This window comes from Schistocerca gregaria, chromosome 2, assembly GCF_023897955.1.
Source record: "Schistocerca gregaria isolate iqSchGreg1 chromosome 2, iqSchGreg1.2, whole genome shotgun sequence".
NCBI classification, from domain to species: Eukaryota; Metazoa; Arthropoda; class Insecta; order Orthoptera; family Acrididae; genus Schistocerca; species Schistocerca gregaria.
The window spans coordinates 260,456,281-260,482,481 of record NC_064921.1 but is presented as its reverse complement, the minus strand read 5'-3'; the positions used below and the strand labels follow the sequence as shown (position 1 = coordinate 260,482,481).

The following is a 26,201-nucleotide window of genomic DNA, read 5'->3' as shown; positions in this document are numbered from 1 at the left end:
GAGGAATGCCTCTTCCATGTGAACTATGTAAAGGTGAGCATTCAATGGGGCCATGCTTGTTTCCATAGTGGGCCCCTCTGTGTAGATATGTTCCTCAAATCTACAGAACTTGTGATTGAGATGAAGTCTGCTACAGTGACCACTAGTCTTTAGGGAGCCTCTCATGTTGTCTTTAGTAGAGGTAGCGAGAGGCTGCATGTATGGCAATTGCTCGTGTAGAGCTAGGCTGCACCAATAATGACAGCAAGGATCTCAGGTGGGAGACAGCTGGAAATGGATTTAAGACATTCCAGGAAGTGACTGGTGTCTTTTATGTAGATAGGGTACTGTGTGATGGGATGGAAGTACTGACATGCCAGAGCTGAGATGAGTTCAGTTAGCACTTTCAAATCATTTACTATGGGATGACAAAAAATGTTGTTTTTGTGTAGCTTGGATAATACGTAGAAGGCGTGTGTTTTTGTGTGTTTGGGGGTGGGGGGCGCTCACGTCCCTTGGTGGATAAGGTGTTAGGAGGCAGTTGCAAGTCCCATAGAGAAGCCTAGGACTCAGAACTTTTTGCACTTTGGCCTGCTTCAAAGAAATGAGGTCATTATGGAACAGAAACTATTAAGGAATTTCTTACTTCCAACATAGCCTACCAAGCCTTCACGAAAAATAACACAGAAACTCCAACCCTTATCCAAGCCGAGTCCTCTAATCTGAAGGTAGACAGGTCCAGCATCATCTGCTGTGGAGACAAAGGCTTCACTACTGTGGTACTTCAGTGTGAGGAATACACAACACTGGAAGGGCTTTTCAGCTAGCTGACACCTCAATGCTTGGAACTAGCATCTTCAGACTAGTCCAAACAGATACACGAAACAGATTTCCACTTAGTGTACAAGCAAAGCATTAAAATTACTCACCATAATGTTCCCCCAACAGCAGCCTCAGAAATATAAATAAGAGAGTCAGAAAAATGCGACAGTAGTCCTCCAATATTCAGGGTGCTGGATGATGACACATTGGCAAGCATAACTGTGTTGACAGGAGTTGTTGGTTGTGTCTCTGATAAAACATCAACAAAACGGCATATTGAAGGCAGCAGGGAAATCACCACGGAAACTACTACACCTGTAAAAATGAAGCAAGTACAAAACCACTTAACGAAAATATGAATCATTACAATTTTTTTTATAATTTGAGGGCAGAAATGTAAAATGAACATAAGACACATTGACAGCCTTTCTTGAAAGGTACTGAATTATGTTGCTGTTAACACACAGTCAATTCATCACTTTTCATGCATTAAGCATTCATTATTTCAGAATCTATACAATCAATATTCTGTACAAATGTTAAACGACCTTACTTTAAATTGGATGTATCAGCTGGAAGTGCATGTTAATATATCACTTTGTCATACAGCAGTTGTCATCATATACAGTCCAATAACAAATTTTCCGGAAGAGGAAAGGCCGTTTTAAGGAGACATTAACTTAGTTCAAAATGCATTTTAGCAGAAAAAGAACAATTTTTTTAAAGAAGAATCAAATCTAATAGGGTAACGATGAAGCAGAAAATTAGTAGTTATATGGACAAGTTGTTGTCATTCTTTTTGGTGATGCAGAATATCATTTATGGAGACAACAGCCTTTTTCTTCTCTAAAAGTCTATCATGTAAAAATCACATAAAACTTCTAGAAATTTAATATGTTCAGTAACTATTATCCAAAATTTCGTATGTTTAATGTGTTTCACTGTTTGCACAAGAATACTTTGCTGAATAATAAATAAAACAGATAGCAAAAGGAGAGATAAAAAGACAAAGTGGTAAAACAAAATATATGAAATAAAAGTGACTGTCAGATGAAAGAAGACAATGTAAATGGCAACTGATAAATATGGATAACCCAATTTCTATTACACATTGACATTTCCCATTTAATAGTTTAGGGAGGTCTGACTCGATGCAAAATTGGGGGGGGGGGGGGGGGAAGTAAAAAAAAGTAAAATACTTTCTTTCTAATCTCTGATTAGATCATCCAAGGATGCGTCTAATTTGGTGTGAAACCAGTCGTGGTTTTAATAAAAATTTTCTACAGCCAGAGCAGTGTGTTTTGTCTTCTTACAAAAGGTGCACATGCCTGTAACTTTCCACTTGTGTAACTATACATACGCATTTGTGCAAGTATAATTTCCAGGAAATGGAGGCCAAGCATAAAGTTTACTGCTACCTGCCTTTGGTGGGAATCTATGGGTGTTTTAGCAGATGACGGACAGCTTGAGTCGGTATCTGCTTGATTGTGTAGTGTGCTGTGGTTATGCTTACAGCGATTTATGTGCAATAATGTCTGTTGACTCCAAAGGAAGCACGCTGAAGTTTACAGATAATTACAGATAAAGAAAGAAATCATATCTAACGCTTGCTTCTGAAGATTATTTAATAAAAATTCGAGATGTGTTGCCCTGATTATCAAATATTAGATGAAGTCTCCAATCATATTTCTGTGGACAATGAGATATCGTAAGTTCTGAAGTGGGACAACAGGGAATAACAATCTAGTGAAAAGTGTATATGAAAACTGTGGACAAATATTCATTGTCTGGCAACTCAAAAGCACAACAACTGAACAGCCTTATATCTGAACAAAAGAAATGATGCGGTATGTGTAGCTCCTCAACAAACTACTAAAAATAGAAATGAAGCACACTGATGATGCAAAAGATAATCCCAAAAAACCTCCATTATGGTGGATTCTGGCTTCCACGAAATTCCCAAATTTGCCAACTCTGAGGATGTTAATCTATATATCATATTTCATGACTAAATACAAATGACACACTGAAAGTCAACTAACCTTCACATAACAGAAATGGACCTCCCGCAGGTATATATCAGTTTCAGGAACAATCACTTTTATTTTTATGTATTTGTATTCTGTAAACAACTATGTATATGGAATGAATCATAATTATACATGAAAACAGTCCTTACAGATGCTAATAGATACAAACTGTAATACTGTGACGGCCGGAGTGGCTGAGCAGTTCTAGGTGCTAGTCTGGAACAACGCGACCGCTACTGTCGTACGTTCGAATCCTGCCTTGGGCATGGATGTGTGTGATGTCCTTACGTTAGTTAGGTTTAAGTAGTTCTAAGTTCTATGGGACTGATGACCTCAGATGTTAAGTCCCATAGTGCTCAGAGCCATTTGTAATACTGTATAGAAACAAAATATGCTAACAAGCACAAGCTTAGGCATTTCCTATAGTGAAAAGAGGTATAGAACAATTAAATAATAAATGCAATTATTCCATATCACAAGTTACATTTTTGATAGCATTATTTTGAAATGAGAAATACATAATTCAAACAAGTATATAAGTCGCCAGCTAATAGATAACAAAATTTTACTGTCAGCATTATCACTGTAGTTTCCCAAGCTGAAAATCTAAAATCTCGTGATGACCTCATCTTGAAAATTTGCAGACAAAACGTTATCACTTTGTACTTCTCATACCTCTGTTGTTTAATATTTACTTATCAACAGTCACTTTTGAGTTTTCTTTTCCTGTCAACTTTTCACTGAAATAAGCGAAACAGAAGCCCCCAAGCAAAGAAGGAGATTTAAAGTAGACTGATTGTGTCTTGAGGCAACTTGTGGATACGAGAATGCCCATGTATACATGCGGTCTTTCCACAGATTTTTGTGTATGCCCTTTTATTCTGCTGCGTCTGTGACTGCATACAATGAAAGACTCATTGTGTGGACATACCTTTATCACATAAAATTTATGGTGCATACCCTGTGTATCTGAGGACTGACTTCCTATCAGTGAAAAGTGCATATTTTGTTAAATCATCCCATACAGATGGATCCTCTTATTTGGAAAGCACGTGTCGCGAGGCAATTGCATATTCAGTCTAATCAGAATTTCTTCTTCCCATCTTTGAATTTAGAAAGATGGGCAACATTGGCAAATGATTGGCTTTACTGGTCACAGCTTGTTCTCATTTGCAATGACTCTTCCTCCCACAAAAAATTATTTTTCTTTTTCGCTTTAGAGTGGAGAATATGCACAGAGATGGCATAATCCTACTACATAGATGTAACCCCACACAAGTCATTGGCTGCTGCACCTATGACATCAGCTCCCACACACCATGGTAACCAATACAAAAAGTGTTAATTCCCTCAGTTTAGAATATTCAATAGAATGTCTTCAAAATTCCAATGATTCTTCCTGTTGGATACTCTAACAATATCAACTGAGGACGACAACCTGAGCCAAGAAGAAAATTTCAGAATATCGTTACTTCTCACCAACACAAGTACCTTTTACATAGTGACATATACACCAAGTATTATCAATCGTTTGTGGAAAAATAACTAGCTGGAGAATTATATCTGTTTGAACCATCAGTACACATGTAACATTTAAAAAATTAAAATAAAAACTTGGAAGCAAACTATTTCTTGTGTTTTGTAATTTTTAAAATCAGTTGGGTCTCTTATTTGATCAGGGTGTTGGTGTTAATGAAACTTTTACACCAAAACAAAGCACGACAGTTACCTTAGAAAAAGGGAGGTGAAGCGAACACATCAAGACCAATATTTGATGTTTTTCTTCAGTCTGCAAAAGTCTGTTACAGAAATTTTGCACATTTTGTAGCATGCACTTTATGATCTTCAAAATGATCAATACTTTCATGTTAAAATGACATATGCAGCCTGTGGTTCGACTGTGAAACATAATGGTTATATGTGCTTTGGTCATTAATGTTACAGATTGCCATGTAAAGTTGGATTCACCTACAGGCATGAAAATTTCCCACGAAACAGCGTTCTGAATATCACACAGCAGTCTAGAAACTGTAACAAAGCAGGTGCACAACAAGTCAGTACAGGGACTTCAGTGAGACCTTACTGTACGTCAGAAAAGCACCATGAGCCATACAATGAAATATTTCACTCCCATTTGACATTCCTTTTTGATATCTGAACTTGATGATAAAGGTTTCGAGTAAGATAGTTCCAAACTCAATGTAAGAAGATGGGCTCCCACATGACTTGCTGGTTTCTCAGACACTGTGATGTATCTGAATAAGAATATCGAAGTGACTGGCAGCTATTTCTTTGCAGTTCTGATTGGAGCTTAGTGCATACATGTCAAAGATGGACTACTTCAAAACTGAACAGGAGCCTGCTTAAGTCATTATGAGTGTACAAAAATTTATTCTATTTCTTGAACTGTGCATGTTAATATCCTCCTACATCTTTCAAGGAGCACAGCACAACTAATTAATTAACACTTAAAATAAATTTATAAAAAGAAACACAGTCCATCCTAACCAGTAAGAAAATGGTTAGCAAGATGCTCTCTCAACCTGTCTCCAATCTCCTAACAGCAAAAAAAGTTAAGAAGAGAGCACTGGGGAGGGGAAATCCCCCCTCCTACACACACACACACACACACACACACACACACACACACACACACACACACACACAGAGAGAGAGAGAGAGAGAGAGAGAGAGAGAGAGAGATACCTTTTTTGTGCAACCTTCTCAGCATGATTGTGGACTGAAGGTGGAAGTTGTAATATTACCTGCATAAAAATAGTCCATATTTTCAGGCATAGTTTCCACTCTGGCTATAATAGCGGAACTGATATCTAGCACAGAAAGATCAGCCTTCTTCACATCATGATTTTCCCATATTGTACAGCTGACTGAAAGAAACACAAAATAAATTTAAGGTACAAAAGTAAAGCACCATTTTATAGTACAGACTATATCTTTATACTGTGCATTTTTGCATCATTTATACAGTGTAAATTTCTTAAAATAAAAAATATTATAAATGTTATGTACAGAATTGAACTATATTGAAAAGACAAACCACAAGTCAACCATAAGACAAGAGTAACAGGCAGTTACGTAAAGAACATACTATCACCCAGATTAAAAAATAAGAAAGCTTGTAACAAAAAGGAAACATGTAGAACACACAACTCTGACTATGCAAACTAGTCATATACTTGCATCAATGTTCAAGTATACAGCAAACATCATCGAGAAAATGGTACATTTTAGAAACAATTGCCAAATTTGCTATTTGAAATTATTTTCACCTTCTACTGTATATTAATAGGAACAGTTCCTATGGGTAGATGATGGTAAGGGATGGGGAGAGTTTGCCAAGTATATAAGGACATACAAAGGAAACAAATGTGCAAAGTACAATCTCTTAATAAAATATGGGCAATATTATTATGCAAAAGAATATGCACACTTGCACTTCTACCTAAGAGCTGTGATGATAAACATAAGACATGCCTATAATTATTTTCAATCACATAACACCACGAAACAGTCAAATATCTGGATGATACACGAGACTGACAAAGCTTCCCAACTGCAGAGAAAATGGAAAACAGAGGCACAGTCAAAAATCAACACCCCCAAATCACACATCAAATCCTGAGCTACCAGAACTTAGAACCAATTCTGATATCAGGATATAGTGAGAAGCGATTCATTAAAATGCAAAGAAGAAAATTACATATGGAGAGAAGAAAATTACATATGGAGAGAAGACGGTATATATATAGTCACTCTTGTGCATCTGAAGGGTGCAGTGTTAGCAAGGTCAGGTTGAGCCAAGATAATGGGAATAATGACTACAAATTTCCCATGATACCATAATTAATCGAGAGAAATGGCACATTAGAAATGAGAACTAAAATCTACAGAGGTATCACAGAGGTTAAATGGAAACAACAGCTGGAAGGATAAAATCAGACAGGGGAAAAATGCAAACAGAGGTATGGGGTGGCAAACAGAGAGCTGCAAAACATAAATGAAAAGAGCTAGATAGCAATAAACTAAATGTATGTAAAATGTCAGCGGGCTATTTTTCATCTTTGGGGTTCAGAAGTGTTGCTACTGAGAGGGTAAAAACTTTTTGAACAACCATGTTACAGCTCCGGTATGGCTCCAAGTGATTTTCATCTTCTCAAGTACATGAAAAATATCTCTCTTTCCTAACACTTCGACACTGATGAATTTCAACAGTCATGACCTGGTTCAGATTTTATGCTGTAGAATTTCATAAGGAGTTAAGTTGTCAAATATCTCAGAGATAATGTTTAAGCCTGATTAGTTACTATGTTCGAAAACAACCCACAATGGTTTCTAATTAAAACTGATAATTCTCATTCTGCTCCCATTAATTTCTAACTTTACTTTCACCTGGAAAAATTCCTGCTAGCGAACAATTTTACAAGAACAAAATAGTTGATGGACAAGGTCAAATGCTTTCACAGCTCGTTGGCAAATTTCTTTACAAATAGAAAAGTTGATACCATGGTATGACAGGGGTCTCAGTTCTAGTGGTGTGCACGATGGAAATGATAGGTGTATCTGCTCTAACGTGTATCCAAGCTGTTACATTTTACTATCTCAAGGAAAAATACCTTGTGAGTAACTGTCATATGTAAAAGGTCCAATTTTAATCAGTACATTAAATACTCCAGGTAACACCTGAAATAAGTACCTACTCATTTCCACTGAACAAACTCAGCACAAAGCTTGCTGGTGAGCATATTTGTTTTCTAGAAACCTCCTGATTCATCACTATTACGTTTTCTTTCAATGAAACTCGTTTTATTTTCACTCTCCGGAAAGAGGTCAAAGGTATTCTTACAGGAATAAAAGTTTTTTCTGGGCCCCCTTTGGATGTTTTGTTGGTAATTCAGGATTTTCAGCCTCCGATTTGTTTCAAATTTTTATTTCACGGCAACAACACTATCAAAACAATCAACGCCAAAATTAGCAGCTATAACACTAGTTTAGTAATGTTCACATAGATAAAAGATTTTTATAACTATTCAAATTTAATATAAAAAAAGTGTGTACCTATCAACTTTAATGTCAGGAAACTTCGCAGAACCATGTGTGACAACATGTGGATGTAGACACGTTTATTAGATACTCCTTTGCTTCTAACATGTATTGAAGTGATAGAGCAAGTGCATTATCAACTGCTTAAATACAATGATCTTGGATAGACATCTTTTTCATACAATAATTAATCTGATGTTTCTAAGAGAGAGAACTCTTGTGGTTCCCATAACTTTCCATGGAACAGCACTATAAATGATGTGACAACTCTCCGCAAATAAATTAACTGTATACTCACTATTATGTTAGTAGCTACATGTGTAGTACAAATGTAAAAATACAAGCACATTTAAGACTTTATGAATATGTCATTAATCACTTTTTTTTGTGACACTCTCTTATTTCAAACTAGGAATTAACTGCATCAGGTGGTAGTGCATGTTGTTATAATCATTTTTGTCATTGCACAACTTCTCATCATATGCAGTCACAGTCCCATTTATACAATTCTGGATAAAGATAGTGAGACTTATGCATAAGCAAAGCACTGAGAAACAAGTACTTGGAACAATATCAATTACCAGGTGTATTTAAGGGGAGATAGATAGATAGATAGATAGATAGATAGATAGAGAGAGAGAGAGAGAGAGAGAGAGAGAGAGCCAATAGTGGTAAAAGAAGTGTCATTACACAAGAAGATACTAGGCACTTGTGGATCTGTGGGTCATTTTTTTCTGAGAGGATGATGTCTACATCATTCCAGCCCACAAAATTTCATTTGTCATTGATTTTGGTATTTATTTTTCAATATTAAAATGACTTACCATATTTCCTATACTATTCCTTAAAAGTAATGTTTCTCTGAACACATACTTTAACATTTGAATTTGAACATGAGCAAATACACTTTCATGGACAGATAGAATATAAGTATCCCTTTAGTAGCTCCCTCTATAGTTACATCCTGAACCGAAAATAATCATTTGGACATACTAACTGCTTTTCCAGTTGCTGAAAGAAGCAAGCTTGCCACACCAGAGATGAGACTTCTGCATATGAGTTATGTATTACATATACTAAATTTTAAGGGCAAATCTAATTCAGTGAGCACATAAATGCATATCGTGCAAAATTTGTCTTTCTATGAGATGATATTACAACAGAAGTATATCGTATGAGAAGAAGTTTGCTAAACAATATGCTTGACTTCTCATCTATTTACATCTCTTTGAAACACACAGACTAGTTCTAGCATGATGTTATTTAAAACAGTCCTCCTGCACTACAAAATTAATATCTTACTCGAAATTATAGCACATCCCATACACAGCAGTGCATAAATTAAGATTCCTGCATTTTCAAATGAATGAAGTAATTCCCAAAAAAGCCTGTTTGCAAAAGCTCAGTCACAAGTATAATTTCTCATGGAGACATTACCAGAAACTATTAGTTCCTCTACATTCAGAGGGTGCTGATTCAGCAATTATATGTCCAATTAACAAAGTGCTGCTCCAGTTGCTAATAAGAACTTTAACTTCTGTGGACAAGTTAACTTGTCATGCTCTGCCACTTCCCAGGTGTTGAAGACATATTTCAACATAGTCCTGAACTGCAACTGACATATTTTAAGTGTTCCGTTCTGCCGACTTCTCACTGCTGCTTGTAAGTTTCTTCCATAGCTTGGTGAATAAAAAAGTTTTGAGTATTTACCATACAATGTACGGGCCTCTTTGCATGCTATCAATTGCAGAAAATCCCATTTCAATATCTTGAACAGTTAAAGAAATATGATGATCGTTATGTCACACGATTCACTATGTGCATAGATGATAACTGGTGCTTTTCACATGACCATTCGTCGGATGTAAGAGCCAATAACTTGTGAACAACATGAGATATTGTCTGCTCTTAATTCAAAATAAAATTTCAATACCTTGTCTACATTTCACACACTAAAATATACGAGCTAAAAATCAAACATACACAAAGTTTATGCAATACGCTTTTACCACAGCAAATGAACCCTTAATTACAAGGCTGCCCAATAGAAGCTCACTTTAAGCTCCCTTTGTTCCACAATGACAACACAAAGTGAGAAAAAAACTTCCACATGGGAAAAATATATTAAAAACAAAGATTCCAAGACTTACCAAGCGGGAAAGCGCCGGTAGATAGGCACAATAAATAAAACACACAAACACACACACACAGAATTTCTAGCTTTCGCAACCGACGGTTGCTTCTTCAGGAAAGAGGGAAGGAGAGGGAAAGACGAAAGGATGTGGGTTTTAAGGGAGAAGGTAAGGAGTCATTCCAATCCCGGGAGCGGAAAGACTTCCCTTAGGGGGAAAAATGTACAGGTGTACACTCGCGCACATACACACATATATACATACGCAGACACAAGCAGACATTTGTAACGGCAAAGAGTTAGGGCAGAGATGTCAGTCGAGGCGGAAGTACAGAGGCAAAGAAGTTGTTGAAAGACAGGTGAGGTATGAGCAGCAGCAACTTGAAATTAGCGGAGGTTGAGGCCTGGCGGATATCGAGAAGAGAGGATATCCGCCAGGCCTCAACCTCTGCTAATTTCAAGTTGCCGCCGCTCATACCTCACCTGTCTTTCAACAACTTCTTTGCCTCTGTACTTCCGCCTCGACTGACATCTCTGCCCTAACTCTTTGCCTTTACAAATGTCTGCTTGTGTCTGCGTATGTATATATGTGTGTATGTGCGCGAGTGTACACCTGTACATTTTTCCCCCTAAGGAAAGTCTTTCCGCTCCCGAGATTGGAATGACTCCTTACCCTCTCCCTTAAAACCCACATCCTTTCGTCTTTCCCTCTCCTTCCCTCTTTCCTGAAGAAGCAACCGACGGTTGCGAAAGCTAGAAATTCTGTGCGTGTGTTTGTGTGTTTTATTTATTGTGCCTATCTACCGGCGCTTTCCCGCTTGGTAAGTCTTGGAATCTTTGTTAAAAGAGAAAAAGAGAGAGAGAGAGAGAGAGAGAGAGAGAGAGAGAGAGAGAGAGAGAGAGAGAGAGAGAGAGAGAGAGAGTCTTATTACTACAAGCAGCCAAGTCAGATCGTACAAATGCAATGTCACGTAAACTGAAAGTTTTAAGATTTACGTAAAGGACTATTATTCAACTAAAGTGTAGCATCAGAAGTAACCTCTGCCACACATCACTAGGTGGCTTGCAGAAGTATGATGTAGATGTAGATTTTAAAAAAGAAGCCATTAAATTAAATATGGCAGAGTAAAAACAGGAGGGGGTTGCATTTTATTCATGATACAATATTGCTGCCCTCAAATGAGGTGGAGATAACGACTGTCTCAGACTTGAAAATTGTTTTGATAGACGAAATACAAACGCTTACTCCAGACAACTTACGGAGCTAACATTTAGCACGGACTTGTAATACAGGGTGTATATTCTTCCAAGGTGAAAATACACTTTTTCCATGATAAGCAATGATGTACTTTCCCTCAGAGCAGTAAAAAATATCAGTCCTTTGAATGGTTAGGATTTTATACACTAGATTAGAATTCTCCAGTTTCCGAAGCATTGAAACAGACTGAAATGTGATTTCGTATGCCAGTCATAGCTCATGTCACGTTGATCTCGCCAGCCAATGACAGCAGATATTCAAAGCATAGGACACTTTATGTAGTCAGCCAATAGCAACATCACTGTTAAGTAGCGTGAACACACAAATAGGAAAAGTTAATGGTTTAAATTAATGACATGGTTGTTACTGTTATCATCATCATACCTAGTAAATGGAAGGAAATGATTTGGTAAAGGGCAGAACTGTAATTTCCATTACAAACAGAAAGGTGAAATGTTGCAGAATGAACTAGCTGTTTCTCCAATACTGGAGGGCTTTAATTTCAGATTGGAAGCAAACTGCATCAGGTGGTAGTGCATGTTGTTATAATCACTTATCATTGCACACATTCTCATCATTTGCAGTTGCATTCCCATCTAGACAACCAAGAACAACGAATGTGATACTTAAACAAAGCAGTGAGAACATGTACACAGAACCAGATCAGTTAACAGTGAACTTATGAACTGAACAACTGCATGTATCAAAAAGTTACAATACAGACAAAGCAATAAATGTAATTAGATGAGAAGATGAATCACAGCTGGGAGTGAAGAGTTAACTGGCTGCCTTCTTCTGAGGAAAAACAATAGCTAAGTCATTACAGCCGATACAGTTTTCAACGTTGACCAAGTTTTCTACATTATTTTCATAAATTATAATGGATTACCAATTACATAACACTTTTTCTTAAAAAAAGTAATGAATGCGTCATACACTGTTCTAGGATAAGAGTGGGTGTAATGAATATAAGCAATCATTTTGTAACTCCACAAACAAATTACCTTATGTAACTCCACCCACACTTGACTCCCAGAGTCAAAATTATCATCTCGCAACATTAACTGTTCTGTTCTATTTCTTCTGGTTGTGGAAAGAGTGAGCTTGGACCGCATAATAACAAACAGCTGTGTTAAGAGCCAAAGTGGAGGGTTTAATTATTTGAATTGTAAAAACAACAGAAAAAAACCATCAAACAATTAAGTCTAATGGTTTTCCAATAGAGTTATAACAGAATGTAACTTACAGCTGATAGGATACAATCATGGGGTGGGTGTTTCATTTCCATTTCACAGAGAAGAAACATGGGAAGGTTTGGAATAAAGGCACATTTTAAGCAGCTGTTTCTCTAATGCCACAGTTGAGTAATAAAATTAAGTCTTTAAAAGCTAACGTTTCCTCTTGGCTGAAAAAGCATGCACAGGACCAACAGCTAACGTTTCACCCTAATTTGTAAGAATATATTCAGAGATGAAAAATCAGCAACTATGTAGAAAAACTCAAGGTGTCCTGGATTTACAGGCACATTATGAGCTTTATGAATCATTTATCAACTTGGTCAAACTTAAGTCCTCTGGAATGAAAAGTGCTTTATAGTATGGAGACAAAAAATAAAATTTGGGAGACTAGTGTGTTAAGCAAGACAAAACATGTGTGCATGTATAGATAGGCAACAGAAATTTATAAAAGGTTGCCAACTTCACAGAGGCATAACTGATTTGTGCACGACAATGCACCATTCCAATATACTTCAAAAAGCCATGTGGGAAAATGTTATTCTCCGGGGGAGGGGGGGTTTCATATGATCATTCTATCGATCAAAGAGATAAAGGGTCAAGTGTTCTGCACAGGCCAAGGTCTATCAACCATTTGTATACCTATTGGAAGGATGGCATCGGTTCGTTCTTTTGCTTAGGTGTTGTCTAGGATGGGCCGTATGTGGCTTACAAAAGACCTTCTGAAGTAGAAAACACACACATTCGCAAAACACAACTCTCTCTCTCTCTCTCTCTTTCTCTCTCTCTCTCACACACACACATACACCCTCACTTTCTCTGGCTACTGTGGCCAGACTTGAGTCTGACCACAGTGGCCAGAGACAGTGGTCATCTGTGAGCGAGTTGTCTTGTGAAGTTTTCTACTTCAGAAGCCCCTTTTAGCTGAAAGCTAAAATGATAGCAGTCTCTTGTTGTGCCTGTCTGTGACTCAACATCTCAATTACATGGTGAGTAGCGGTTTATCCTTTTAATAATATTGTTGCTAAGTGGCTTGCAGAAGTATGATGTAGATGTAGATTTTTTTTTTTTTTAAAAAGCCATTAAATTAAATATGGCAGAGTAAAAACATGAGGGAATTGCATTTTATTCATGATACAACATTGCTGCCCTCAAATGAGGTGGAGATAACGACTGTCTCAGACTTGAAAATTGTTTTGATAGACGAAACACAAACACTTACTCCAGACAACTTATGGAGCTAACATTTAGCACGGACTTGTAGCATACATTTGTAATACAGGGTGTATATTCTTCCAAGGTGAAAATACACTTTTTCCATGATAAGCGATGGTGTACTTTCACTCAGAGCAGTAAAAAATATCAGTCCCGTGAATGGTTAGGATTTTATACACTAGAATAGAATTCTCCAGTTTCCGAAGCATTTAAACAGACTGAAATGTGATTTCATATGCCAGTCATAGCTCATGTCACGTTGATCTTGCCAGCCAATGACAGCAGATATTCAGAGCATAGGACACTTTATGTAGTCAGCCAATAGCAACATCACTGTTAAGTAGCGTGAACACACAAATAGGAAAAGTTAATGGTTTAAATTAATGACATGGTTGTTACTGTTATCATCCTCATACCTAGTAAATGGAAGGAAATGATTTGGTAAAGGGCAGAACTGTAATTTCCATTACAAACAGAAAGGTGAAATGTTGCAGAATGAACTAGCTGTTTCTCCAATACTGGAGGGCTTTAATTTCAGATTGGAAGCAAACTGCATCAGGTGGTAGTGCATGTTGTTATAATCACTTATCATTGCACACATTCTCATCATTTGCAGTTGCATTCCCATCTAGACAACCAAGAACAACGAATGTGATACTTAAACAAAGCAGTGAGAACATGTACACAGAACCAGATCAGTTAACAGTGAACATATGAACTGAACAACTGCATGTATCAAAAAGTTACAATACAGACAAAGCAATAAACGTAATTCGATGAGAAGATGAATCACAGCTGGGAGTGAAGGGTTAACTGGCTGCCTTCTTCTGAGGGAAAACAATAGCTAAGTCATTACAGCCGATACAGTTTTCAACGTTGACCAAGTTTTCTACATTATTTTCATAAATTATAATGGATTACCAATTACATAACACTTTTTCTTAAAAAAGTAATGAATGCACCATACACTGTTCTAGGATAAGAGTGGGTGTAATGAATATAAGCAATCATTTTGTAACTCCACCCACAACTGACCTTTTGTAACTCCAACCACACTTGACTCCCAAACTCAAAATTATCATCTCGCAACATTAACTGTTCTGTTCTATTTCTTCTGGTTGTGGAAAGAGTGAGCTTGGACCGCATAATAACAAACAGCTGTGTTAAGAGCCAAAGTGGAGGGTTTAATTATTTGAATTGTAAAAACAACAGAAAAAACCATCAAACAATTAAGTCTAATGGTTTTCCAATAGAGTTATAACAGAATGTAACTTACAGCTGATAGGATACAATCATGGGGTGGGTGTTTCATTTCCATTTCACAGAGAAGAAACATGGGAAGGTTTGGAATAAAGGCACTTTTTAAGCAGCTGTTTCTCTAATGCCGCAGTTGTGTAATAAAATTAAGTCTTTAACAGCTAACGTTTCCTCTGTCAAAACTTTTTGGCTGAAAAAGCATGCACAGGACCAACAGCTAACGTTTCACCCTAATTTGTAAGAATATATTCAGAGATGAAAAAATCAGCAACTATGTAGAAAAACTCAAGGTGTCCTGAATTTACAGGCATATTATGAGCTTTATGAATCACTTATCAACTTGGTCAAACTTAAGTCTTCTTGAATGAAAAGTGCTTTATAGTATGGAGACAAAAAATAAAATTTAGGAGACTAGTGTCTTAACCCTTTTAGTGCCAAATACGATCTGATCGTGATCCAGATATTCGGCGAAAAATGCCAGTAACTATCTGATCGTGATGCTCTTCTCATTCATTTTTTCCGCGCTTGAAGGCAAAGTTGTTAGTATTTCCTAGCCAAGACGCAGAAGGTAGGTCGAAGGCACAGCATATCGATCTTCTTTTCGATTATCAGTGCGATATTTCGAGTAAAATGAACTTCTCTGGTGGTGTTTATTTACCGATTATTTCGCGGCAGCATGGCATCGCCAAGTAAGAAGTTGCGGTTCGATACAAGTGATTTATACAATAACATGATAAGTAGTGGAAGTGAAGATGGATTTGCAGGAAGTGAATCGGATTATGAGATGTCCAATGGAGAAGAGGACTCTTCGTTTTTTTCTTCAAGTGATGATTGTGCGTCAGCAAATGACGACGACGACCAAACACAACTAAATTGCAGTGCAAATACTTTTTTTGAAGTAATGGATGAGGCATCAGATAATCCACCTCCTCCAAGCTTTGTGTATGCAGAAGTACCAGACCCTAAACATATACCAACAAACGCCACACCAATTGTTTTTTTTCCATTTTGTTCTTCTCGCTGCAGCTTTTTACAATTATGGTGACAGAGACTAGCAGATACGCTCGCCAGGTGATTCAGTCAACGCATTTATCGCCAAATACGAGACTCAAACAGTGGCAGCCAACAACTGTAGCAGAAATGAGGGCTTTTATAGCAGTAATTTTGAATATGGGACTGATAAAAAAACCGACAATTTTTAGTTATTGGTCAACTGATGCAAACCTGTTGACACCGTGGTTTTCACGCAACAGGTTTCAGTTGTTGCTGCGGTTTTTCCATTTTGTAGACAATTCGAAACTTCACCCTCCTGGTCACCCATTATATGATCCAACAGCCAAATTTCAAGTGTTAGTGGATATTGCCAACAATGTTTTCTGTCGCTATTACACTTGACACCAGCAACTGAGTGTAGATGAAAGTCTTGTTGGGACAAAGGCGCACTCACAGCTAATCCAGTACCTTCCCAAAAAACATCTTCACAGATGGGGAGTCAAATTTTGTATGCTGTGTGATTCAGTCGTAAATTACTGCCTAGGGTTTTATGCATATCGTGGTGCAAAAAGTGAGGATGACAAAAACGAAATAAAAGAGAATGGCCTGGGATATGTAGTCGTCATGAAACTACTAGCTCTTGGGAGCTACATGCAAAAAGGTTACCATGTGTTTTGCAATAACTTTTTTACATCTATTCCTCTGGCAGAAAAGCTGTATTCAGTTGGTACTTATCTAACAGGAACAATTAGATGAAACAGAAAATTCCTGCCACGTGGTCTTCTGTTGAATTATGCTGTAGGTCAGCTAAAGTTTTTCAAGAAATCTTTTATACTTCTCTGTGGCTTCAGACAGAAGAAATCACAGAGAAATCCAGTCCTCCTTGTGAGTACATCATCCTCTGCTACATCATCAGAAAAGACAATTTGCAATAGACAGTCGGTCAAGAAACCAGATGTTATTTTTCAATATAATAAGTATATGGGTGGCATTGACTCATCTCATATGATGGCATACTGCTATTTAGATGAGAGGAGGACTGTCAAGATGTGGAAGAAGGTAGTGTTCAGCATAATTGCCAGGATGTTGCTGAATGCATATGTTTTGTATAAGGAAAGCCTAAACCCCAGCGACAAACCACTGACACGGCTGAAGTTTAACAGCACAGTCATTTGCAAACTTTCTAAACAGTGGTTGCAGGCAAGGACTGCAACCACAAGTACAATAGACACAAATGTACCTGCTCCAACAATATATGGTGTAGACACTCTTCCAGGGAGAAAGGAACGCTACTGTAGTGTTTGTTCTACGAAGGATGAGAAGCGGCGTTCACGAACAGTATGTGTTTGTTGCAAGAAAGGACTGCATCCTTCATGTGTTGGTCAGCATGTGTGCAAGTAGTTGTCATAGCTGCAACCTCACATTTGTCAGTGTTTTATGACTGAAGAGCTGAGAACACGTTCACAGCAAAACAATTTTTTTTGTAATGTAATGTTCTTTTTGATTTTTTCCTTAGTGAAATAAAAAAAATTTGTATTGCTTTATGGTGTTTTTGTTAAGGAAACTACAGAGATTCTATATATACCTGAAATTTTTGAGTATATCATCATTTGATGGGTCTCAGAGTAAACTGAAATCAAAGTTTTAATTTTTTTCGGTAAACCTCATCATGAAAATAATTTTTTTCTCTGAAAATATGTTCTTTGACAATGTGTATTGCACATATTACTGTAGCCAGCAGCATTCCCTAAAAATTAAAAAAAAATTACATTCCTTTATGCATTAGTTTAGATTTTATTGCAAGTATGGCAGAGGTCTGCATTATACGGTAAAATCGCATGGCACTTTTAACATGATCTTTTGAGAAAACGTCTGGCACTAAAAGGGTTAAGCAAGACAAAACATCATGTGCACATGTCTAGATACGCTTAATAGAAGTCACCCGACCTGCCCTATCTTCATGAATATTGCAAAAAGGCTTCACATAACAGGACAGTTGTCCCCAGGAATGTGAATACGGAGCACCGGTTAAACACATGAAGCACTAGAGGTAGCTGTTCTGGCAGCCGCTGCAATAAACCCTCGTGCAAGTATTCACGAAATGGAGAGACATATGGGAATCCCTTGGTTGGTTGGTTTGTGGGGGTTAAAGGGACCAGACTGCTACGGTCATCGGTCCCTTTTTCCAAATACTAAAAACACCCACAGAGAATAAAAACGATCAACAGACGATAAGACAGATGACACAGAACAAGAGAAATGTAGACAAAGACCAGACAAGACAAACTAAAATCACACAGAGTGTGACGGTGATTGGCCGACCCTACAAACAAAAAGGGAAAAGCCAACCACCGAGAAACACAGACAAATCATAGGCCATAGGCCAGAATCAACACAAACACACACACACACTTACATTAAGCGATAAAATCCCCCTGCCGAATAAAACGCAGAACTATGTCCGCTATGGAAGAGTCGCCAGATAAAAGCGCAGAGTGTATCAGGCAGCGCAAAAGTCTGCCTGAGCACAGTTAAAAGGGCGCACTCCAACAGAAATGGACCATCGTCAAGGTGGGAATCCGTTGAACAAGCATAATGCATATTGTCCGCAGTGTACTGGTAGCCCTGGGAAGAACAATATTTATTCATATGGAATTACAAACAGTGCAATGGATATGAATTAGGCTTTTATGCTTCTTGAAAGACATATATAAAAATGTACAGACAAAACGTTCATTATTCAATGTAACTGTATTTGAAAACAATATCGATGTATTATATGTATTATTCTTCAGTCTATGTTAAAAATAGTAATAAGTGTGAAATAGTCGAACGATTTTATGTAATTACATACTCTGTGGTCTCGATCTTGGATGACAGATGTGAGCCACAATGAAAGTGTACAGACATTGCATTTTGGTTGAATGTGTGTGTTTATTTGCTCTTAAAAACATTATTTATGTATCTTTACCAACTCTGAATGTTAGGAAACTAATAACTTATTTTGTTAAGAATATCAGAAACACCATGAACTTATGATTGATTGTTGTCAGCCATTTCCATGACTGCAATGTCTTATTTGAATATTGCCGATATAAAACAGCACAGAGCCAGAAAAATAACTTATAAAGTTCGCATTTTAATTATATTATTTAACTACAGTGTCACTGTAATTTATTTGCAAAATTAATAGCTGTTTTCATAAAATTCTTTTGGTTGCTGCAAAGCAACTATCTTTTATCTCAGCTAAGTAATTTCACAGAAATTAACTTACTCTGAAATGACCAGTGATAAATAGGCCAAACAATAATATTTCTCTAAGCTACCCATGACATTAAAGCAATATTAATTTCAATGAAATTGCAATGCAGAAAGAATCTGTGATGGTTTGATAACATACGAGGTAGTACTGTCCTTCACACCGCTCTTTACATGCCACAAATTGCAGGCATTAAACCTTCAAATAATATTCCCATAAAAAAAACTGCATAATTTTGCGTGTGATAAGTTGTGTTGTCAAAATACTGTGTGGTATTGCCTGGTGTGTAACTATACGTATATGTGCCAAGAAATCATTCAGGTTAATGAACTGCACTTGTACACACAATTAAAGCACTCCACCTGATGTACAGAACGGAACACAACCACCTGATGTACAGAACGGAACACAACTACATACATATTAAAAACTACACAACAGACATAGATACAACACGTACCACGTGGAGTCTACATCAAGGCCTCCATGGCAACGAAGTTCACCATCGACTAGAATACTGTCAGTGGGTTCTGAGGCATGGCCATGACTTTATGCATAGGGTACTGATAAGTGACGTGGACTTGTTTACAAACCATGGGAAAGTCAAATTACACTGGTCACTAGTCAACCCACACCGAATTCGGAAGACTGAACATAGTCAGTGGAATGTCAATGTATGATGTGGTAGAGTAGGACACCACGTCATTGGCCCAAATTTCAATACTGGCATTTGAGCAACAGTACGAGCGGTTCCTGAAACGCACCTTCTCTGGACGAATGAAAGACCTACCCCCTTCATTTGCATCAAATAATGTGGTATCAACATGATGGATGCTTTGTGCACAATGCCATGTGGCACGACTAAACCAACAATTCCCACATCGATGGATTGGATGGGGCAATCCCATTCAGGGATTTCCACCAGTCACTGGATCTAACCCCCATGGACTTTTTTCTCTGGGGATACGTGACAAATATGGTGTATCAGCAGGTCTCAACAACAATGGCCAACATGAAAGCCCATATTACCGTTGCAAGTGTTGCAATAACACCACAAACGCTGAGAGCTGTGAGTCGATCCGTGATAAGTGTGCACAGCAGCAAGCAAATGGCGATTTCTTCAAACATAAATTGTATTGTTTCGGCTGACACACATGTGATTGCACACCAGCACACACTTTGCGTATTAAAGATAAGACATGTGTTTGTTTAATTGGTACTATTGTACATTTATGTTTGTGTTATACCATCTGCAACGGTTCTATTATGATGTAGTCACTAAAGGCGTTCAGTGACATGGCCTGTATGTGGCATGTACCATTGTGTAATTGATGTACAACTACATACAAATATCAAGTATCCCTCTGTATGGCTCTTTGACAGCCATTAATTTTGTTTACTCTGGTCGCTGGTTATTGGTATTTCGTTACCATTGTGTCCACTGTAGTTCTGTCAAAAAGTTCAATAAAGAATGCATGCATGAGTAAACCATGTCCTTGTCTTCGTTGTCGGTGACCGAACATCCATATGTTTCCCAGTCCATGTACCAACAGTATACATAACAATATGTAACTACAGCATTTGTCGCATGCAGCAACCGAAAGAATTTTATGAAAATTGCTATTAATTTCGCAAATAAATTACAGTGTCACTGTAGTTAAATAATATAATTAAAATGCGAACTTTATAAGTTATTTTTCTGGCTCTGTGCTGTTTTATATCGGCAATATTCAGATAAGACGTTGCAGTCACGCAAATGGCTGACAACAATCAATCATAGGTTCATGTTGTGTTTCTGATATTCTTAACAAAATAAGTTATTAGTTTCGTAACATTCAGAGATGCTAAAGATACATAAATAATGGTTTTAAGAGCAAATAAACACACATATTCAACCAAAATGCAATGTCTGTACACTTACAATGTGGCTCACATCTGTCATCCAAGATTGAGACCATAGAGTATGTAATTACATAAAATCGTTCGACTATTTCACACTTACTACTATTTTTAGCATAGACTGAAGAATAATACACATAATAAATCGATATTGTTTTCAAATACAATTACATTGAATAATGAACTTTTTTCTGTACATTTTTATATATGTCTTTCAAGAAGCATAAAAGTCTAATTCATATCCATTGCACTGTTTGTAATTCCATATGAATAAATATTGTTCTCCCCAGAGCTACCAGTACACTGTGGACAATATGCATTATGCTTGTTCGAGGGATTCCCATATGTCTCTCCATTTCTTGAACACTTGCACGAAGGTTTATTGCAGTGGCCGCCAGAACAGCTACATCTAGTGCTTCATGTGTTAAGCCACTGCTCCGTATTCACATTCGTGGGGTCAACTGTCCTGTTATGTGAAGCCTTTTTGCAATATTCATGAAGATAGGGCAGGTCGGGAGACTTCTATTAGGGTACCACTGGGCAAACATCTGTGCTGCTCATGTGCCACTTTGGTGACATTCTCCATACTGTAATACCACATCAACCATTTTCTCATGTGTGAATACCATGTTGAAGGCATAGAACGGATAGACAGGTAAATTAATATCACGATTACAATAGTGACACAAATTACAGTGCACAGTACACTGCTGCCAAGAACCTGTACATACATCCACACAGAACAGCCTGCTTCATAGTGAGCTGTTCCCACACACACAGTGCTGATTGCAGCCTGTTCCTGTAGACAACTGCAAAGACAAAGGGTAGCCCTTGGCGGTGTAATGGGATGGCATATACTGGCTAATATTGTTCCATAGTCTGTACGTAGATAAATGTGACATGCACAAGGGACACCATTATGTACATATTAGAGTAAAAATGAATGATACTGAAAACTGTCTGTGAATGCTTGTTCATTAGTATCCACTTTCATTCACTCTGGTGTAAACACTGCTGAATGATTAAAATATCAACATTAGTAAGTTCGCGATGACGTGCATGAGAAAGAGGTCATGGGACTTGTGAAACAAAATAAGCTGCAGTTTCAACAGTATGTTCAAGAGAAGGGGGGTAAAGAAAGCTGTTACTGATTATTAGGCTTCCACTATACCACTATCACTTTAATACCACTGAAATGATTTGGGTGAAGATCCAACACTACATTGCAACAAATAATAAAACCTTGGCGGTGACAGAAATTCACAAATTGGTAGAGGAACTAAACCTGAATCATACTGATTATTGTAACAGACACTGCACAACCTGTTGCCTTTGTTGAAATATCTAAAGAACAGGAAACTGGTACATTTTATAATCAGGAGTGTGATCATTAATTGACAATGATATAATGATCCTGTAGACCAAACTCAATATTTCGTGTTAACTGGGAGCATCAGAAGAATGGAACACGACAGCTGTTGCTGCTAGTCACATGGTGCGCAAACACACCTGCGAACCCCAACATCATCCCATCCACACAACGGTGCTTCACTGTCAATCACTTTTTTATTCTCATCCAGGTATACTCTTACATAGCAATTATTGCCTTAGAGATTAAAATTTGCAGGAAAATTACATTTTCTGCCTAACAGAACAGTTCCGGAACAGATTGGGGAAAAGTATAAATACTACAAAATAGTAATGGCTAAAATGCTCTTACCTTTATCAGATGTAGCACAACTTGGGCTAAGAATAACATTTGGGGACTGAAAAAGAAAGAAAAAAACACAAGTTATCAAGTTGAAAGCACACAATATTTTTTAAAAAATACTATTCTCTTAAAGCATTATGTCTCACCCCCTTCTAATCAGCTAAACAAACAAGAAAATGAACTGAAATCACTTAAGATAAAGAAGGTATAAGCGTGTATGAAAGGGAACTGCATGAATCAGGTGGTAGTGCATGTTGATTATAATCAATTTTGTCATTACACTTGTTATCATCATATACAGTTCACTTTCCCTTCATACAATTCCAGTCAAATAAAACAAAAAACAAAATATGTATGTGAAACTATAAAATAAATCACGTCAAACATTAGATAAAAGATGTGCCTGAAACAAGAATGGAATGGAAACAAGACTGTAGTAAATTCAATTCCCATTTTGTGCATAATTTCTTTGCAGTATATTGTTTCAGTAAAATACTGAGTTAATGAACCCAATTTAGAAAATTCTCACATTAAATAAATAAGTTTTGCCGGTTCCAGAGAAACTGCCATAAAAACAATGGTATTTTCTCTCATTTTAACTTAACAGTACTTTAAGGAAAAGCCTACTTTACAAATAAATACGGAGCAATTTGCAAATTAAAAAGAAATTTTTGATAAATGTTTACAAGGACTCATTTATAAAAAGCAAACTTCCAGTATCGCCAATAAAGTGCTCAATATATAAAATATAGCTACTGGAACAACATGCTCAGTCAGGGAGGAATGAGGGATGCATTGGGGGAGACTGGGTATGGTTTCTTGGTAGGGGGTATGCAGGAGGCCATTCAGACCTTAACGCTTGGAAGGAGAAAGTGGGGTGAAAATGAAGGAAAAGGCTATTAGAGTTGTACATCAATGACAATACACCAGTAAGCACTATAGCAGCTTCCTCTCACAGAAAGAATATAAAAGGGACAGAGTGAGAAGTAAAAATAGATTAGAAGAAACAAGAGCAATGAATGAGGTAGTTAAATGGAGTGGGTTCTGGTGAGAATAGTTTCTATCTGTGGAATAACAGCCACAAACTTCATGAACATCAGGATACACTCAAAAAAACTTGGTATTGAAGTTCCTGAGAGTGTGTGGCAGTTCTAAGAGAAGATGTAGATCTGTGTAGCATAACAGACTATTTCCTTCAGAGGGCTATGCCAGAATGTAATAAACAGATTTATATAACATTTTAGTTTGCTGTTTTGTAAATGCTTAAAGCACTCCATCTTCAGGCCACGAGTGGCCTACCGGGACCATCCGACCGCCGTGTCAACCTCAGTGGAGGATGCCAATAGGAGGGGCGTGGGGTCAGCACACCGCTCTCCCGGTCATTATGATGGTATTCTTGACCGAAGCTGCAACTATTTGGTCGAGTAGATCCTCAATTGGCATCACGAGGCTGAGTGCACCCCGATAAATGGCAACAGCGCATGGCGGCCTGGATGGTCATCCACCCAATTGCCGACCACACCCAACTTTGGTGATCTCATGGGAACCGGTGTATCCACTGCGGCAAGGCCGTTGCCTTTGTAAATGTGTAAGGCTTTCGTTATTTTTTTGACAACACCAGCTACTTATTTTACTGCCACTGTATGTAGTACTGAAATCAATTGGACTGATGGAAAAAGTGTTATAACTAAACAGAATTTGTAGAATAAGGCATTCAGATAACTAAACTTAAGAAGTGATAGTTTTTCTAAAATATATGTACACATGCAATCCCCCCCCCACACACGCACTTACCAAACCTATCTCCCAAGCAAAAGGGTGATCATTCAGCTCTGTGCTGCCATGCTGGCTGTCCGTCTCATCCAGCTCTGAGCTGTAACTACACTCCTCACTATTTGTCGTTACACCCATCCATTCCCCCGCCGAAGTAGTAATCTCTGTCAACAATGGACAACAGCTTCCACCTTCAGTGGCTTGACCTTCACTATCACAACTGCTGTTGTAGCTGCTCTCTGCTCCAGAACGTACTTTTGCAACTCTCTGTAAGTAATACAAAACTGTTAACATTAAAAACATATTGCTATCAGGAAGAGTTGGGATGATACAAACTACATATATTTAAAAGAATGCAGAAAAATGTATTTATTTGTTACTATTTTCCTTACAACACACTGTTTCACATTCATGTACTTTGCTGTCCACAGTTCTCACAAAATTACAGATCATTACACAATATCTAGACAAAATATTGTACCAATGAAGAAAGTGTAAACAAAGACGTGCATGTGGATGTACCTTTTTTCACAAATGTTACATTCAAATACCAAAAGCACTATATCCTCAGCCCAAACAAAGTGCCCAACAAAAAGGTTACACAACTTTTAGTAGTCACTGAGAAACAAGAAATATTACAAGTTCAATGCACTTTTGAAAAGTCAGGGACTACACACCAGTATGGTCAGGACAAGAAATAAGATAAAGTGTTTTCAAGAAACCATCCTCACATATTTCTTATACGATTTAGGGGAAACTGTAAGCGTCTAAACTGGGAGACAGATTTGCAATCCAAGACAGCTATGCCATTAAGTCACCACAGGGTGACTACTCAAACTTGGAGGAGGGGGAAAAAAACAACTGAGAATTCTAGGTGCGAGGAGGAAGATGTTGTCAAGAAGCTCCTGATAAATTAATGGTGAGCAAGAGGGGGGAGGGGACAGCACACAATTTTTCTTTCCTCTCAGCAGAGCTATACACCAGTCATAAACAGCAGTTTAATCGTTTTTTAAACATCAATAATTTATATGGATATGGATTAATATTCATATAATTAACATACCGGGTGATCAAAAAGTCAGTATAAATTTGAAAACTGAACAAATCACGGAATAATGTAGATAGAGAGGCACAAATTCACACACATGCAGCCACAGGTGGAAACACAAGCGGCCAAAGACACTGGTAGCTAGTGCATAGCCACCTGTGGTAAACTAACATACGCAAACAGCGACAAACGTCGGTAAGCCCCTGCACATCAGCAACACTGACTGGCAACTACCAGCTGCTACTAGAGCCGATCAACAGGCCACAGCAGGGACACCGACCGAGCTCACCCACAGGCGCACAAACAAACTGCCAACATTCCCTCACACTGTGTCCCCGGTATATGACCTATCGGACACAAGATCGATAACAAACCTAACTGTTACAGGTTGCTGACGCTGAACGAGGACTCCGGACCAGCACCCAGCGCCAGCTGCCGAGCAGCACAACACACAACGCCAAGGTATCGACAAGCATGATACCCACTACTAACAAAGCCTATCCTTGCCCAACCTATCGCAGACAGCAAGA

At 37.8% G+C, this 26,201-nt stretch overlaps 1 protein-coding gene across 21 annotated transcripts in view; it reads right to left on the bottom strand.

Moving 5' to 3' along the window:
• The window catches only part of LOC126336830 (protein phtf), a 191,086-nt gene that overhangs the window by 44,861 nt on the left and 120,024 nt on the right, over nucleotides 1-26,201 (bottom strand). For all 21 annotated transcript variants that reach the window (XR_007565007.1, XR_007565011.1, XR_007565010.1 and 18 more), the window contains 4 exons: nucleotides 24,645-24,890; nucleotides 22,860-22,905; nucleotides 5,597-5,719; nucleotides 909-1,116 (listed from right to left, as the gene is read on the bottom strand). Coding sequence is in view for 9 of the 21 variants with exons in the window: in XM_050000896.1 (XP_049856853.1) it covers nucleotides 909-1,116; nucleotides 5,597-5,719; nucleotides 22,860-22,905; nucleotides 24,645-24,890 (623 nt within the window). In the remaining 12 variants the exon portion in view is untranslated. The remainder of the gene's footprint in view (nucleotides 1-908; nucleotides 1,117-5,596; nucleotides 5,720-22,859; nucleotides 22,906-24,644; nucleotides 24,891-26,201) is intronic.